The 16923-nt window shown below is 40.9% G+C and overlaps 1 protein-coding gene across 18 annotated transcripts in view; it reads left to right on the top strand.

Annotated features, from left to right (window-relative positions):
* Positions 1–16923, top strand: part of cadps (calcium dependent secretion activator) — a 127405-nt gene that overhangs the window by 16920 nt on the left and 93562 nt on the right. For all 18 annotated transcript variants that reach the window (XM_023955068.1, XM_023955067.1, XM_023955070.1 and 15 more), the window contains exons 2-8: positions 1656–1769; positions 3401–3733; positions 10217–10297; positions 11103–11339; positions 13884–14005; positions 15066–15177; positions 15259–15395. In XM_023955068.1, coding sequence (XP_023810836.1) covers positions 1656–1769; positions 3401–3733; positions 10217–10297; positions 11103–11339; positions 13884–14005; positions 15066–15177; positions 15259–15395 — 1136 coding nt within the window. The remainder of the gene's footprint in view (positions 1–1655; positions 1770–3400; positions 3734–10216; positions 10298–11102; positions 11340–13883; positions 14006–15065; positions 15178–15258; positions 15396–16923) is intronic.

Raw genomic sequence — 16923 nt, 5'->3', positions numbered from 1 at the left:
AAATACACAGAGATTAGCTGCTGGTTCAGTGAAAGCCATGTGGACTTAAGCACAAAACTAATACCAATACTGTAGTTATTTCTGTATGTAAATTTTGTAAATTAAGAAAGTTCTTGCTAATCTCTTAATAATCTTGGATGGTTCATTATCTGCAGCAGGTTATCTCCATACATTTTTCCTGTCTTATCTCTTGAACTCTTGCATTGCCTCCTGACTAGTCACTCATTTAAGGCTGACATCACATACGCTTTTGATGTTGATGTGAGGTTGTGTGTGTGTGTGCGTGTGTGTCAGCAGCAGATCTTCCCCAGATGAGCACTTTCTCAATCCTTTGTTGCTACTCTGCACGGTAATCTGGGATTACAGAATGTCTAAAGTTATGTCACTGTTAGCACGTTGATGTCAGGATTTCCGTGTTCGAGCGCTTTTCTCTAACTGGGGCTTTTACTCTAAACCTTTAAGCTGTCGTTTTTGGTTGGGGTCTGTGTGTTTGCAGAATCTGAGTTTCTGCTTTTCTTCCACTGAAAGTCAGATGAGATGTTCACTCCTGTCGGACATGGTGGTTATGGATTAAATGACTGCAGTCTGACTGCTTTTATCATGTGTGAGCTGCAGGACTACAGAGTAGCATCTAAAACAGATAATCTGTCAGTTTTCTACATCTGTTCTTTGTGTCATGAGGGCTGAAGCCTCTGAATGTAGACAGTTTTCTCTCCAAGCAATAAATGCGTGGAGCAAAGCTTCTACCACGTTTGGAGGACATGACATAAACAAAGCTGTAGAATCTCTTTTTTATGCTCTCAGTCATAAATGTTGGGCTCAAAGCCTACCCTGCCCCCACCTAGAGGTTAATGATTTGGTTAATGAGGTTGCTGAACCTCCAAAGACATTAGAGATGACTTATGCTCTTCATCTCTTAAATATCTTTTTTTAGATCTTGTCTCTGTATTCACATTTTTGGGTGTTGTTCGATATCAAACCAACCATAATGAACTGTTTCATGCAGACCTGTTTCTGTGCTGGTCATCATATAAATGGTTTAGAGAAACATCCGTGGTTTCATTGATCCCAGGTCAGCCAGTTTTCATGAGTGTTGGGATTTTGGTGTTCCCCTTGGATTATGTTGATGGGCCGTAAACAATAACCTGTAAACTGCTTTTTGTATTCTTCCTTTTAAATTTTGATTCTGCAAAAATTCTACTTAAGATCAAATATTTTTGATCTTTAGGAAAAATGACATACATGCAGATAAATGCTGACCATGCTTATGTACACCTTGATATTCTGATGTCACTCAGGTTAGACATGAACAGGTGCATTGAATCATCATATCATACTAACTAACTAACTCATACTACGGATATTCCCTCTTCCTCCAGAATATGTTTCCATGCAAACATCTTATGTGCATTTCCTTTTTTTAATTTCATGTATTCATTATCAGAGCACCTTCCACCACCATTCAAGGAGGCCAATAAAATGTTAAAACGATTAAAAAAATCCTCCTGGGAATCGAACCTGTGTGTTTTCTGCGATTGAGGAAAGTGCTTCATGAATGTTAGCATCTCAGCCGCTGTTGTTGAGCTCACACTCTTTCATTTCTAAATACGTTTTCTGTTGGAGCTGTGCTTGACACCCTGTTCTTCTCTCCTCAGATCAGTAAACTTCAGCTGCAGACTATAAAGGACCGTTTTCAGGCCTTCCTCAGCGGAGATACTCAGATTGTGGCTGACGAGGCCTTCATCAATGCTGTCCAGAGCTATTATGAGGTGAGCTGATCTTTACCTTTCACATGGATTGCCGGTAGTTGTGTCTGATGTTTCTGGAATTATGGGGCAATCGGATAGCAGATCTATCCGGTCTACAGGTTGTGTTCTATTCGTTAGGACCACAACCTGTAAGATTTGGATAAAAGCATCCATCCACCCAATTAAAACACGTTCTTGTTCTGTTTCCTGATCGACCCTGAAGCTCCATGTTTCCCTCCTGGGTTTCCTTCTGCTCAAAGATTCCCTTTTAGTGAGGAAGCAGATTTTACTTGGATTACACAGTTATTTCCTGATTAAAGATGTTGCTGTTCATCTGGAATCACAGCAGAGGTTTTTGCTGGTTAAGACTCACTTTTAGATTTTCTGAATTCATACTTGAGGTTTTTATAACTTTATAAGAAAAGAAAAAACTTGGAGTTAAAGTTTAATATTTTTGTCTTTTATGGGGGGGATCAGAACAAAGTCACACATTGAAAGTGAACTGAAGTCATTTTTACCAGCCTCCATAGGATTATTATAATTTAAACTGTATACTAAAATCCGGGAGCCAGTTTAGCTCCTGCTGGTTTGCGGCGCCTTCCGTCCGTGAAACCGGGATTCGAATCCGGGCTGCTCCCTATTCCCTTCTCTGCCTCTGTGCCGGTCCCAAGCCCGGATAAATTGAGAGGGTTGCGTCAGGAAGGGCATCCGGCGTAAAACATAGCCAAGTTAACTATGCGACTCATCATCAAAAGAGAGGTTGTTTCGCTGTGGCGACCCCTGATGGGAAAAGCCGAAAGGGGAAGTAAAAGACTGTAAACTAAAATCCGCAAAATGTAGCTGATGTCTTCTGTTCGTATGCACCACATTAAACATAAAAGTTAACTTTTTGTTATTTCCTCACTCTTAGTTTATAGAAACACTTATATTTGATAATTTTGCCAAATATTTTTGAAAGATGAATTATTGGTCAAATATTGGAAATTATACTTAAAAAACAATGTATAATCTAGCAAGTAATCCCACATTACACGCTTGATTAAATTTTTTTAAAATAAAATTAACCTGATCATGATGCTTTTGTTCTTCTGCCTTGCATACCGGCTTGTAAGATCTGAAAAATGTAAACAATAAAGAAAATTTTAGTAAAAAATGATCTTCCTTTTTACATTTGGAGAACTACATTTTTAACTAGCAGTACGTCTTGCGAGAACTTTTTCCAACATTTTTTTTGTTTACAGCGAGCATCATCATTATGTTTGTGGACGACAAGATTTTTTTCTTGTTTGAGCTTCTAATCTCAGCCTTTTTTCCCCAATGTGTAATAAGATTGTTACTTAAATCTAAGACAACTTTCTGACCACGACTGCTCACAGCAGGATGCCCGCTGCCCTCAACTCCAGTTAGAGGGAGTTTTCCTTTTCACAGCAACAGTTTCCTGCTCATTATGGAGATTACATAGTTAATATAATCTGTTGCTCCCTAATATAAGCAGTTATCGATATGTAAGGAGATGATCTGATCAGCTCTTCGCAGTCCAGTCTCTTTGTCATCCTGATTGTGTTCATGTGCTGACCTCAGTTGGCTCTCACAAACACAAACCAGTATATTTGTAGTTCTTCCTTGAACTGAAAGCGCTGTGGTCCGTGCAGATCTTCCTGAAGAGCGACCGCGTGTGCCGGATGGTGCAGAGCGGCGGCTGCTCGGCCAGCGACTCCCGGGAGGTGTTCAAGAAGCACATAGAGAAGCGAGTGCGCAGTTTGCCCGAGATTGACGGCCTCAGCAAGGAGACGGTGTTGAGCTCGTGGATCGCCAAATTTGACACCATCTACCGAGGTGAAGAAGACCCCAGGAAGCTCCAGCAGAGGCTGACAGCCAGCGCCGCCTCTGAGCTCATCCTGAGCAAGGACCAGCTGTACGAGATGTTCCAGCAGATCCTCGGCATTAAGAAGTTTGAGCACCAGCTTCTGTATAACGCCTGCCAGGTACGTGTGTCAGGTCTGTGAGGTCATTCACGGTCTGTGTTACACCCCCTTCTGTGTCTAGGGGACCGAGGCGGCATACCATAAAAAAAGTAAAGTTTTCGGCTACTAAATTTAAATTAATACACCAAACGAATGTCTCCATAAAAATATATCAAATTTATTTACAAATAAACAACCAACTAAAAGTGAAGCTAAAAGGGTTCAGGGTGAACCCAGGCCAAAATAACAAACAAAACCCCCCCTAACTGAAACATGTAATCTTACCTGCAAAAGAAATAAAAGGGAAATCAAAGACAAAACACTAACCTCTCTAACCTAACAAAAGCAGGAGAAAACATGTACTAAACAAAATCGCGGTTCAACCCTACAGCTTCACTTAAACAAAATTATAAACAAAAAGACTAAACAGAATGGGCATGGACAAAACTAAAAAATACTAAAACACAACACTAAAGTGCAACACACAACTTAACAAGAGGTGAAATCAAAAACAAAATGGAGAAGAGGGTTAAGCTGCAATGGAGACTGGTTGCAGCCAAACTCCCTTCTCAAGGTGTGGAGGTCCAAGTGGTGCTCTTAAGGCAGCGTCCTCCAGCTCTGGACCAATTGGAGGCCACACCTTCATGCACCACACCTGAAAATAATCAGACAACAGACACACAAAGATCCACAGAAAACACAAGTGCCACTCTGATACAGAAATAATACACAAAACACAGAACAAACAGAACAAAACAAAACCAAATACGGCCACAGCCGTAACAGTCTGCATCGCCCATGATCACAACCTTTGACTGACAGCCGACAAAACATATATCTATATAGATATATAGATATATCTATATAGATATATAGATATATCTATATAGATATAGATATATCTATATAGATATAGATATATAGATATATATAGATATAGATATATAGATATAGATATATATCTATCTACATAGATAGATATATATCTATATAAATATAGATATAGATATATATAGATATGTGTGTGTGTGCACATTAGTGTGCACCAAACACCTCTGCAGGATCATGTTGTGTTACAAATATTCCCTAAAGAGCTCATTAAATATGTTTCAGTTAATCAGACTGCTGCTCCTGTATTTCGTTGCATTAGTCACAGATGATTACTGACTTGGTATTTGTCAATCACAGCACCGGTTTGTATCAGATCTATGTTTATATAAATCATTTACTTACAGTATATTCCCCATTCAAACACAAATGAGTCTGCACCATGATGGAGGTCTTCTCCAATCAGGGCAGTTGCACAGTGTCATATTTTGTGGATCCCTTTAGGATACACCTGAATTTAGGTTGTCAGAACTGAGTGAGTTTTGAAAGAAAATGTTCAGCAAACGTCATAATACCATCTCTTCTGAAAAGGGTGGCTAGGCACCACACGCTGAAGTGTCACTGAGGAAGGCACTGAAACAAATAAAAAAGGTTTGATGCAGAGATGAAAGGTTTTTCTAGAGCTCAGTGGTCAGCTGCTGCTGAAAGAATTAGTGTTTCCATTCCGGACCTTTTGAATGTTGTATCTTTTAACAAGCACTTCATAGGTTTAAAGTTTTTATTTTAGAGACAGTTGAGCATCTCAATTCCAGTGCTTGATGGGTTTCATGGTATTCTGAATTAAAACAGAAGCCTGCTTGAGAATAGATGATGTAAGTAAGGGAGTTTCTTTTTGCAGCAGAGTGACAGACGGACCTCCGCAGATAATCTACTGTTAAACTGCTTCATGGATGGAAGACGCGGAAATCTAATGATGTCTGTTCATCCTTCAGCTGCAGAAGATCAACATGTGCAGCTTTATCAGAGGTCAGGCTGTCAGTGGAGATGAGTCCACCCCCACTCCCCCATCTGCGCTCACTCCTTTAATGCTTCAGAGCAGTTATGGAGGCTGAAAGACCAGAAAACAGAGCCAGAGTCCTATCAGGGCAGAAAATTTGTAGCTTGATTTGAGTCAGACTGCTGGAAACTTGTATGTCATACTTAGTCTTTACATTTGACATTTTCCTATGAAGTGCGGGCAGATAGTTGGATTTGAAGGTAGGCTTTTTTGTGTTTTACTATGCAATCGCGATGACCTTAAACGCACCAGTATGCTGGGAACAAAGCTCCACATGTGAACTCTGGGAGGGACAGACCATAAACCCACTGGTTGGCTTTAAATAACAGTGATAAGAACACAACAACACTTATTTGTTAAAATCGGCACATTTCAACATGTACTTAGAAAAGATTGAAATTCCAACTCAGACAGATGTGTTTCCTTCACAAAGATGGTCACTCCCCCGACAACAAAGCTCATATTCCAAACTTTTCCTGATGAAGTTGTAGTCCAGAAGGAGAGACAGCAATTCAAACTTGGTTTGATGACTGTTAGAATGGAATGAGGTCATATTCTGGAAAGGTTATGTTCTTATGGGACAAACGTGGGACAATCATCAGGGATTTTTATACATGAAGAGGGGTTCAACAATTAATTGACTATCGATGAATTGATATATCTACAATCCAACCAGATCATCCCGTCTAAGGCAAATTGGTCATCGAATCGACCTATACCATTTTAAAATAGTTTCAAAATGAATTTTTCAATTAGATTGATCTTGGAAAATACCATTTTGATTGAGTCATGGTAGGTCTATTTAACTATTATGTAAAAATGACAAAGTGTCATCACAGCGGACTCTAATGTTTTCATATTTTCCGTTTGTGTTATTTGGATGTGGAAAAACAACAGTGAGCTGAACTTTATGAAACTAAAACATGAATGGATTTGCCATTAATTCTTGTTTGCTTGTTTGTTTGCACACATATTTAATTTAGACTTGATTATTTAGCAAGGAATCTGGAAAACTTCAGCTGCTCTGTTTAGTATCCAGGTATTTATCTCTGAGTCACTCTGGTTACATTTTTGGCTAAAAATCAATTTAAGGTCAGTGATCGGATTGTTCTAAGTGAACCAAAATTGATTAACTGTATTGGCAAACATAGATTATGACATGAATCGACTTGTTTTTAAAAGGAATTGTTCACTCCGTTTGAAAACAAATGCTGGTCATTCTCAAGATGGATGAAAATGTTGTCTTTCTTTTATCTACGCTTGAGTCACGAAGGCAACAGTTTGAATTTCGGAAGCCCTGAGCTCTCTTTTTCCAGCTCTCCTTGCCCCGCACTGATGCATAATCTCTCCAGCATGTCATGGCTCTGCTGCAGATGATGTATCCCATACTCCCTGAGTACTCCCACCAAGACATCCCACAGGCAATCTCCGGCTGTTTTTGTTGCTGCTGTTTGTGCTTTTTCTTCCAAATGCGAATGATCGGGAGATGCAATTTGAGTGTTGACATGAATGCATTTCTTCTGTAGTACTGAAACAGAGGCTGCTTGTAAAAAACTGTCGAGAGCTGGAAATAGTCAAGAAACAATGAGTTTTGTGTGCTCCTGTCTACATTCCCGACCTGAAGTTTGACCTGGAGCAGCGGAGCAGCCAGGTGTCTTGTTTGATCCATGTTCTTGCTCTCTTTAGAGTGGTCCAATGGAAAGCAGTGGTAGAAGTCTAGTTTTAGAAGTCTGGGTTTTGGACTGTATAGCATTTATCCACAGCAGGAGAACATCATTTCCTGTATCATTCTTTTTCACCAAGTTGTTGTGATTGTGTTACTTGGATTTATTTCATGCTCCTGCAGGCTCCTGCTGGTTCTGATCAGGGTGCGACTGCGATTTATCCAGTAACATCCTGCTGCTCTAGGAACAGGTTTTAGGTGAAATGAACCTCGGATGGCTGAAATCACCGCTGATTGTCATTCCGCACATGATTTCATTGATTTGGCGTTCGCTCAGCTCTCATCTTCTGCTTGCAGTCCTTTCGGAGGCTTTCAAGGGCGCAGTCCTAATGACAAAAGTCCATCTGACAGAAATAACCGCCACCCAGTCTGTTCTTTCCTCTCCACATATTAGCAGAGTTGGGCTGCAATTCAGTCTTTTTCTGCGCTCCAGCCATCATTACCGTCAAATGCACACTTGTCAAAAGAGTTGTTTGACCCAAGTACTCATTATGTGGAGGGGGCAGTTAGTCATCTCTGCTGCGTGGAGAACTTCTCTGGCCTGTTAGAACTGAAGACCAAAGCTGGGTCTAAACCCCAATTTAGTGTTCAGTCTGCAGACCACACACACATTTTTGGTCACATTTTGACACACTTCCTGCAGACAGACTCACAACTCTTCTCCACAAGTATATCTGTAAGGAGGTGTGACAAAAGGCTCCTGAACAGAGTTGGAGGGGACCAGACTGGCTTAATGAGCTTCCAAAGCAGGAAACTTTGTCCTCTAAAGTGTCTTTAGTCAGAGCAGCCTTCATCAGGAGGTCATTGACTCTAGTCACGCAGGCAGTCTGTTCATGCTGCCGATGCAGATGGTTTTGCTTTACATGAGCCTTTCATTAAAGGCTTTGGGTCTGGATTATTTTATGAATTTGGGAGTGTTCATGTAATCTTTGGATGGAAGGGTGTGGACGATGTTGGTTTCTTTTAACATGTTAACATGTAATAAAAAAAATTTAAATAATAAGATAAAACGCGAATAAAGTTTTGTCTGACTGGTAGATCCATGGTCTTCATAGGTGTAACATGAAGGTGGACCTGCATCAGTTTACTGTGGGTTAATGTCTGCAGACAGATGCTCTGCTGGGCAGAGGAGGGTGAACCTTAGCAAATTAGATTTAAAGACATGCCCCCCTTCAGGGAGTGGCATGAGCGCTCTTGTGTGAAGCTCAGTCTTCCTCCTAAAACATGTTTCAAGTCCTCTTCACAGCTGAGGCTCCATGTCTGCTCTGTGCGTGATGATGTTGATGAAGAAGAGCTAAAATGTTGTGCGCTCCAAATCAGACTTGGAGAGGTGCACAAAACGGAATTTGAGGTAAAAAGGAGTTCAAACCATCACGACTGTTGCTGTGACAACTGTACACAGACGCTACCTCCCTCCCCCCTCACCATCCTTCACAGTTGCCATGCCAACTGTTGTCCCCTCGTCAGGAAGGAGGGGCATGTTTTCTCTGTTTTAATCACATCAGGGTTTGGGGAGGTGGGGTGCATGGATGGCCATGCCAGATGAAAGCAGCTCCTTGAAATTGATGGAGATGGAGAGATAAGGAGGGAGGGAAAGAAAGAAAGACAGGGGTGAGTATGGAAGGAGGGATGAAGAGGGAAGAACATGGGAATGAACAAGAAAGGAAGCACAGAGGGATGAAGAGGGAAGGGCAGATGAGGAGGCTGAAGGGAAAAATGAAGACAAATGAAGGGCGGGGCTTCTGGAGAACAGCAGTTTCATCCTGACGTTTGGTGATGGAGCAGATGTTACTCCAATGTCACCCGTGTTGTGGTCTGTTCCCTCTGATGTCACTGGCTCCACCTTCCGGCAGCTGTAAGCTTGTATCCAAGAAGGTGTGAAGGTGTGTGAACAGGTGACTGAGTGTGATGGATGAAATCTGCCTGCCTTCTCAAATAGGCGTGTTTAGCGGATGGTAATAACTTCTGTTTCAAAGATCGACTGTTCCTTCTTGACCAGAAATGAATTGGGATCGGAGTCTGGATGTCTTATTTGGAAAATTGGAAAAATGGAATATTCCAAATAACAGTTAATTTCGAATTTTTTTATCTGTAAAAACGTTGCAGCTAAAGTTAAAGCACAAACAAACTCCGCCCCCTGGTGTTCAATAGTGGAAACACTAACTGAGGGTTGCTACTTAGTAATTCAACATCCCGCCATAAAATAACAGGGACCCAAGATGCTGTCACACTGATTTTTTTTTCAAATGGAAAAATAATCCATTCATCCATAAACAACAAAAAAAGTTTGTACTTTATTGCTTTTATGTTATGATAGAGACTTATCAAATGGAGTCACCTATGTTGAACTCAAATTTTCAATACACATTTAAAGAAACAAGTGTTATAAAACTGGAAAAACACCTTAATATGATTTAATAAAATTTAGCTCAAAGGGAAGAATAATTTTTCAATTACTACATGTTGTAATAAATGAAACTAAACTAAAATAAAAGCTTCAGGCCTCTTTCAAAAAAATCTTCAAATTAGGTGAAATCTTAAGGTATATCTCGGCTCTAACGAAATCAAATGTGGAGACCAACCAAAGTCCCCCCCCCCCCATCTACCACCCACACAGGGATGAAAGTGGGAAGTACATGTGGTAAAGAAAGCTGAGGTGGAAACACAGCAGAGATAAAGGTCAGAATCCAGCTTCGTCCAAAAGGTCAGAGCTCAGCATCCAGAACAACAAAGAGCCCAGAGATGAGATCAACCTGACGGCAACCAACCAGGACTTTATGGTCAGACTGGATCCTTGCAGACCACTCTGCATAATGATGTCGGCTTGGCGTAATTGGGTTTTTATTAAGGCTTCGATTGGATTCTCACACAGGTGTGTGTGTGTTTTCTTTTTCAGCTGGATAATCCAGATGAGCAGGCAGCTCAGATCCGCAGAGAGCTGGACGGCCGGCTGCAGATGGCAGATCAGATCACTCGGGTAAGAAGACGTGATGATGAGGGAAGAAATGGGCTGCGCTCAGGAGAGAATCATAAATCCAACAGCGAGGAACAGGACTCAGCCCTTTGAGGTTCCTGCAGAACAGCTGACACATGTCCACTTTTGTTTGGTGCTATGAAAAGAAAGAAGAAAAAAGGAGCTCATCATCAGTGATAAACTTTATACTTTTGATATGAAAACTTTGTGTCCTCAGGTGAAATGGCTAATGTTCGATTTAAGATATTATTTAAAATTGATATTTGATTTAATATAGTTGCTTTCCAAAGTTTCTTGATTCAAAATGATACAGAATGACAATGGAAAGTTGGAAGAGATAAATGTTTCAAGAACCTCTAGATCCATCACCCTCTCCTCTCCAATTCCAAAACAATTCTACACATTTCAAGAAGGGAGGTGTGACTTTACTGTCGGATAGCTCCAAATTTGTTCGCTATTATTGTTGCACTGGTAATGTAAGGTTGGCGGCGTGAGGAGCTATTAGCGAGCGGGAAACAGAAAACGCAGTAATGGATGATGGGAATGTGGGCTGGGCATATTTGGTGCCAACTGTCCCGCCCTCAACTTAGAGGCGAATTCCTAATGAACTACTGCTGCTTTGCAGAAACTATGTACTAGAAAACAACACACTTTTTTTATGTGGATTTTGGAGTGGGACTTCAAAGTAAATGTTTGCATTTTTTACTTTTTCAGTGAGCTTGAGTTTCAGTGAGCAGAAACTGAACACAGTTTTAGGGGATGTGGCAAAACTGTCGGCTAACTGCTGATGCTCTCTTGTTTTACAAAGCTCGGAGGACGGTTCCCGCGGTTTGCTTCCAGAGAGATGGAGGCCATGTACATCGAGGAGCTGAGGTCCTCAGTCAACCTGCTTATGGCCAACCTGGAGAGCATGCCAGTGTCCAAAGGAGGAGAGTTCAAGCTGCAGAAGTTAAAACGGGGCCACAACACCTCCATCATGGACATGGGTCAGGAGGACGAGAGCACCCTGTCCAAGTCTGACGTGGTGCTGTCTTTCACTCTGGAGGTACACACATATGAAGATGATGTCCACTATTATCATTTAATTGTAGCACTGTTTTATTCATTGATGTCTTAAGTAAACATGTAATTTATTGTTTTTGCTTTAAGGAAACTCCACAAAAACTTGGATTATTATGTTTTAAAGCTTTTGACCCAAAATAATTGGTTTAAACCATTATTCTGATATCAAATGTCAATAAATTAGTTATTTGAAAACACCCTAACTACATGCAAAAACACAGTTATGACCACACAAAGATTACAGAATTAAATTACTGCAGTCAATTTCAATTTTTAAGAACTAAATTCACAACTTGGATCTAGCAAAAAAAAAGGAAATGCATCAAAATCAAGCACATTATAGTTATAGAAGATTCACATTTTCTTGTTAAAAGTGCAAAATGACTGGGTGGGTATTTAAATATTAGCCTATGGATGTGGCAAACAGATAACAATAAAGACTTTTTTTCGCCGTGTTCGTACACGGGCATAAAACTAGACTTGTGGCTAGGGCTGCACGATATGAGGAAAACTTGCGATATGCGATATTAGTGATCAATATTGCGATAACGATAAATTTGCGGTAAATAAACAAATAGAAAAATAAACAAAAACATCATTCCCATTTCATTGCAACAGTTTAAAAATTATACTCCAAATGACCCTCATTGACATGGGGGACAAACGTCAGGGTGGCTAACCCTGGTCCTCAAGAGCCTCAACCTTGTCTGTTTTCCAATTCTCCCTAGACTGCTCGATAATGATAACCAAAATCAGGTGTGTTCAGTCAATCAGGATGTGAAATCACTTGAGTCAGCCAATCAACAGCAAGCTGGTTAAGGAGAGCTGGAAAACAGGCAGGGTTGAGGCTCTTCAGGACCAGGGTTAACATAATAGGCCTCCATCTGATTGGTCAACAATGGGAAGGCGTCCATCTGATTGGTCAAAGCATAAAGGGATTTATTTAATTCGTTAAATGCTTCAAGCTGCTAGAAGATTGTTTTAACACATTTTGGGTTTGCGATTTATTGCGATATTCGCCGTCTTTTGCGATATGCATATTGCAGAGCTGGATATTGCGATAACGATAAATTTGCGGTATATTGTGCAGGCCTACTTGTGGCACAAATCTCCAGCAGAAGCAGACTCCTTTTTTTAAAGTTCACTATCACAATTAATGTTTAAAATAATAATAATAATAATAATACATTTTATTTAAAAGCGCCTTTCAAAACACCCAAGATCACCGTACAAAGTTAGAGGTAAAACACAATAAAATCATAACATGTTAAAAACAATAAATAAATTGGATTCATTAGTAAAATCAGCTGACAGAAAATGTGAAATTGTGTTCTGGAAATGCAAGCTTAAACAGATAGGTTTTTAGTCTGGATTTAAAGATCAAAAAGGAGTCAGTGTTACGGAGGTCTGGGGGGAGAGAGTTCCAGAGTTGGGGAGCAGAGCGACCAAAGGCACGGCTCCCCATGGTGATCATACGGGCCGGAGGGACAGAGAGCTGAAGGGAGGAAGAAGACCGAAGAGAGCAAGAGGGAGTGTTAACATGGAGGAGATTAGAGAGATAGGAGGGAGCCAGGCTATGGAGGGCTTTGAAAGTGTAGAGAAGGAGCTTGAACTCAATCCTAAAGGCTACTGGAAGTCAGTGCAACTGCTGGAGAACGGGAGTGATGTGATGAAAGGAGGGAGTTCTGGTGATGATGCTGGCAGCTGAATTCTGGACCAATTGAAGCTTATTTAGAGTTTTGTTGGGAAGACCAAAGAGAAGAGCATTACAATAGTCGAGACGAGAAGTGACCAGACTATGGAGGCGGAGTGGATGGTGAGGGAGGGGCGGAGTCGATTAAAATTGCGTATATGAAAGTAGGCTGACCGAGTAATGCTATTGATGTGGGATTGAAATGATAATGTACTATCAAGGATGACACCCAGACTCTTTACTTGAGGGGAGGGGAAAACTGGTGAGGAATCGATGGAAAGGGTAAAATTAGAAACTTTGGAAAGGGTGGATTTGGAACCTACGAGGAGTAATTCGGTTTTATCGCTGTTAAGTTTGAGGAAGTTCAGGGTGAACCAGGTTTTTATTTCAGACAGGCAGGAGGGGAGGGAGGCAGGTGTAATAGAAGAGTTGGGTTTACTGGACAGATAGAGCTGAGTGTCATCCGCGAAACAATGAAAATCAGTATTGAATTTACGGAATATATTACCAAGGGGTAGCAGGTAGGTAATAAAGAGGAGGGGACCGAGAACAGAACCTTGAGGAACACCAGATGAAATGAGTGAGGGTTGGGATTTAAAAGAATTCAGTTGAATAAACTGAGTGCGGCTTGAAAAATAAGAATGAAACCAGCTGAGGAGAATAGAACTAGTTTGTGCATAGTATACAGTATATGACGTATATAACATCCAAATAGCATATAATGTTATTTGGGTTCAACAACAACATAGTCAGAGGTCATAGTTGAGGGTAATGCTGTTGTTTACTTTAGAAAAACCAGGCTTTTCCCATCACTCACTCGACTCCTCCTTCCAGGTGGTGATCATGGAGGTGCAGGGGCTTCGCTCATTGGCTCCAAACAGGATTGTCTACTGCACCATGGAGGTGGAGGGGGGGCATAAACTGCAGACAGACCAAGCTGAAGCATCCAAACCCACGTGAGTTCCCGCCACTCTGTTTAGGGAGGTGTGGGGTGGGACATGGAGGGGCTCTCTAGGGTTTGTGCATTTTGCCTCACTCCCATTATTCATCCGATCAGTATCTGATTTCTCCAGGTAACAGATTTTACAGGCAACGTGTATACAGGATAATCCGATGTCCTTTATTCAATTACAGTAATTATCCCACAATGGTAGCGATTGGAAAACGGGATATCAGATTGCCACATAGAAAAGCTGATATTTCCTGGCACATATGCTATTCATTAGTTCTTCCTCTGCGGTGTAGTCTAGCTATTCAGGTGTGACAAGTGCAGCACTGAATTAGGGGTGGAGGTGGCCGTATGAAATATTTGGGCTTAGCTCAGTGAGCATAAGAATGTGGTAATATTTGTGAAAATACCTGAAAACACTAAAAGGGCTAAAAGGGTGATGACTGTGTAGTAAAAATTAAATCATTGTCCTCCTTTGGATCTAATCTATTCATTTAAATGGACCTGAAGTTCATCAGGAACAACCAACCGTGCTTTGTGAACCTGTACCGCCCCTTCGTCAACTTGTTCAAATGTTAGTATTGAAATATGGACAAATTGGCAGGGGTTGCTGTTACCAAGTCTGAAGAAATTAATTGGATTCGGACTTTGGCATTTAAACTTGAATTACTTTATAAATCATAAAAAGACACTTGCATCCAAGAATCCCACAGGCTTTATTTAACTGTGGTGGACAGCTATGGCTCTGATAGACGGTAGTTGTTTTTCCACTAAAGGGTTCAATTCCTGACTAACCTTAGGCATATGTCAGTGTCCTTTGGCAACTTGCTAACCTCTTTGTTGCCTCTGGTGGTGTAGTGCTCCTCCTTTGGTGTGTGAATGCGTGTGTTTGTTAGTGAAACACTTTGATGACCCAGAACAGAGCTTTGAGGAACTCCACGTGTCAAATGATTATATTTACTGCTCATGTATGTATTTTTGCAGTTAAAGTGTAGTTGTGGTTTCGTACAAAGCGCTGTAAGTTGACAGACACACAGTCAAGTGTTTTCTGTCTCATTTCTGTGCAGTTGGGGCACCCAGGGCGACTTCACCACCACCCAGCCGTTACCTGCGGTGAAGGTGAAACTTTTCACAGAGAGCACAGGGGTTCTGGCGCTGGAGGACAAGGAGCTGGGCAGAGTAGGTCACAGATTTGTGTGTTTAACATGGTTTGCAACAAAAAAACTGTAGTTCACAGCCTTGTTGTGTGCTGGTGTTCAGGTCGTCCTTCATCCGACTCCCAACAGCGCCAAACAGTGCGAGCTCCATAAGATGAGCGTCTCCAAAGGATGTCCAGATGAGCTCAAGATCAAACTTGCCATACGCATGGACAAACCACAGAACATGAAGCATTGTGGGTAAGTGTGACTGCCTGGGTTGTTGTGGAGGGACGGACATGCGGTCACTCTGTCAGTGGTTTTTAACCAGTATAGAGTTTCTGCACAAGATAGGATTCACCCGTAAAGACTGAATGCACAAACAAATCAGTCATTTCACTTAGTTTTTTGTTTATTATTGAATTTGTATCTCCTTCTTTCCAACAAATCTGATTTGTTTCTGTTTAACTATAAGCAAACACTTCTATTTATTTTAAAATCATTTTTCTAATTATTCTCTTGTTAGTCAACAGTTTTTCTGTCCAAGTCTGGTACTTTTGAGCAGCTTCGTGTCAATGGATGTTTTCCAAAGATAGTGTTTTAGCTCCCTCTTGTGGTTATCGGCTGGGATAAACTATTTAGATCAATCAGGACATATTGAAGACAAAATCGCTATGATTATTAAATTTTCCTCATTTTTTTTTTCATAGGGACATGAAATCAAGAGTTGTCATCTGGGAATAATAAACAAATGAGCAGCTTTTTGGATCTTATTTCTTTCTGAGATAAAATTGAGTTTAGAGCAAATAAGCTATTTTAACCCTTGTGCTATCTTAGATGACCCCACCCTTACATTGACGTGTTCTCCCTACCATGACAAAGGTGGATAAAGGTGGAACGATTTCATGTAATCCATGGACACCAGTGAAGATCACAAATCATTTAAGAAAAAAGGTTCAGCCCACTGTCTAGTGGGTCTAGATGACCCAACTCCCAATGTTAAAGTGCCTAGGATAGCACAAGGGTTGACAGAGGAGTGAACCTCCTCGTGCAGCTGCGGACGGTCTGCAGGAGGAGTTGAGTCACCGCTGCAGCATCAGCTGATTTTTTGACGAGACTAAAAACAATATGTGCTCCTCATAAGAGTCTCCATAATTTGAAGGTTTCCATAAAAATGTTTGTTTCATATCTAGCAGCCTCTCATCAAATTTACTGACAAAGTCTGTTTAAACTCCTCCGCTGTTGTGCGGCCAACATGTTAAAAAAGAAGGCTAATTCTGATTTGATGTGCAGCAATAAACCATGAAAAAAATAGGAATGACTTTAGTTTGTCAGAAAAGAGAATACTAATTCAATTTAATATGTTGACTAACAGCAGTTTGTGTCCAGTAGATTCACACTTTTAGAGAGAAGATTGAAGTACGAAGGAGAAAAGACGTGGAGGCATGACTGAGGTCCACCAAACTGCATCTGAACAAACATCAAGATTCTTGTCTATGAAGACTCTCATTTATCCAGGTTGATTCCATCATAGTAGTAGGTTTAGGGGCTGTCAGTCATCAGATGACAGCCCCTAAACCTAATACTATGATCAAGATTCTTGGACAACATTAATCAGACCTTTAGAAGAATGACCTGTGTTCAGGCCTTTTGCTTGACTCAAAAGTTGTGGTGGACCTTCAGAAAGCTGCAGGGACCTGAAGAAAAGGCTTTCGGTTCAGAGTTTTGAGATGGCATCTTTGAAGCTAGTATCTCAGCATTTGTGGATTTTTAGAAGGAACCATAGAAA

This window comes from Oryzias latipes, chromosome 5, assembly GCF_002234675.1.
Source record: "Oryzias latipes chromosome 5, ASM223467v1".
Lineage (NCBI taxonomy): Eukaryota > Metazoa > Chordata > Actinopteri > Beloniformes > Adrianichthyidae > Oryzias > Oryzias latipes.
The sequence above is the reverse complement of the archived record's forward strand: the minus strand, read 5'-3'. Positions and strand labels throughout refer to the sequence as shown.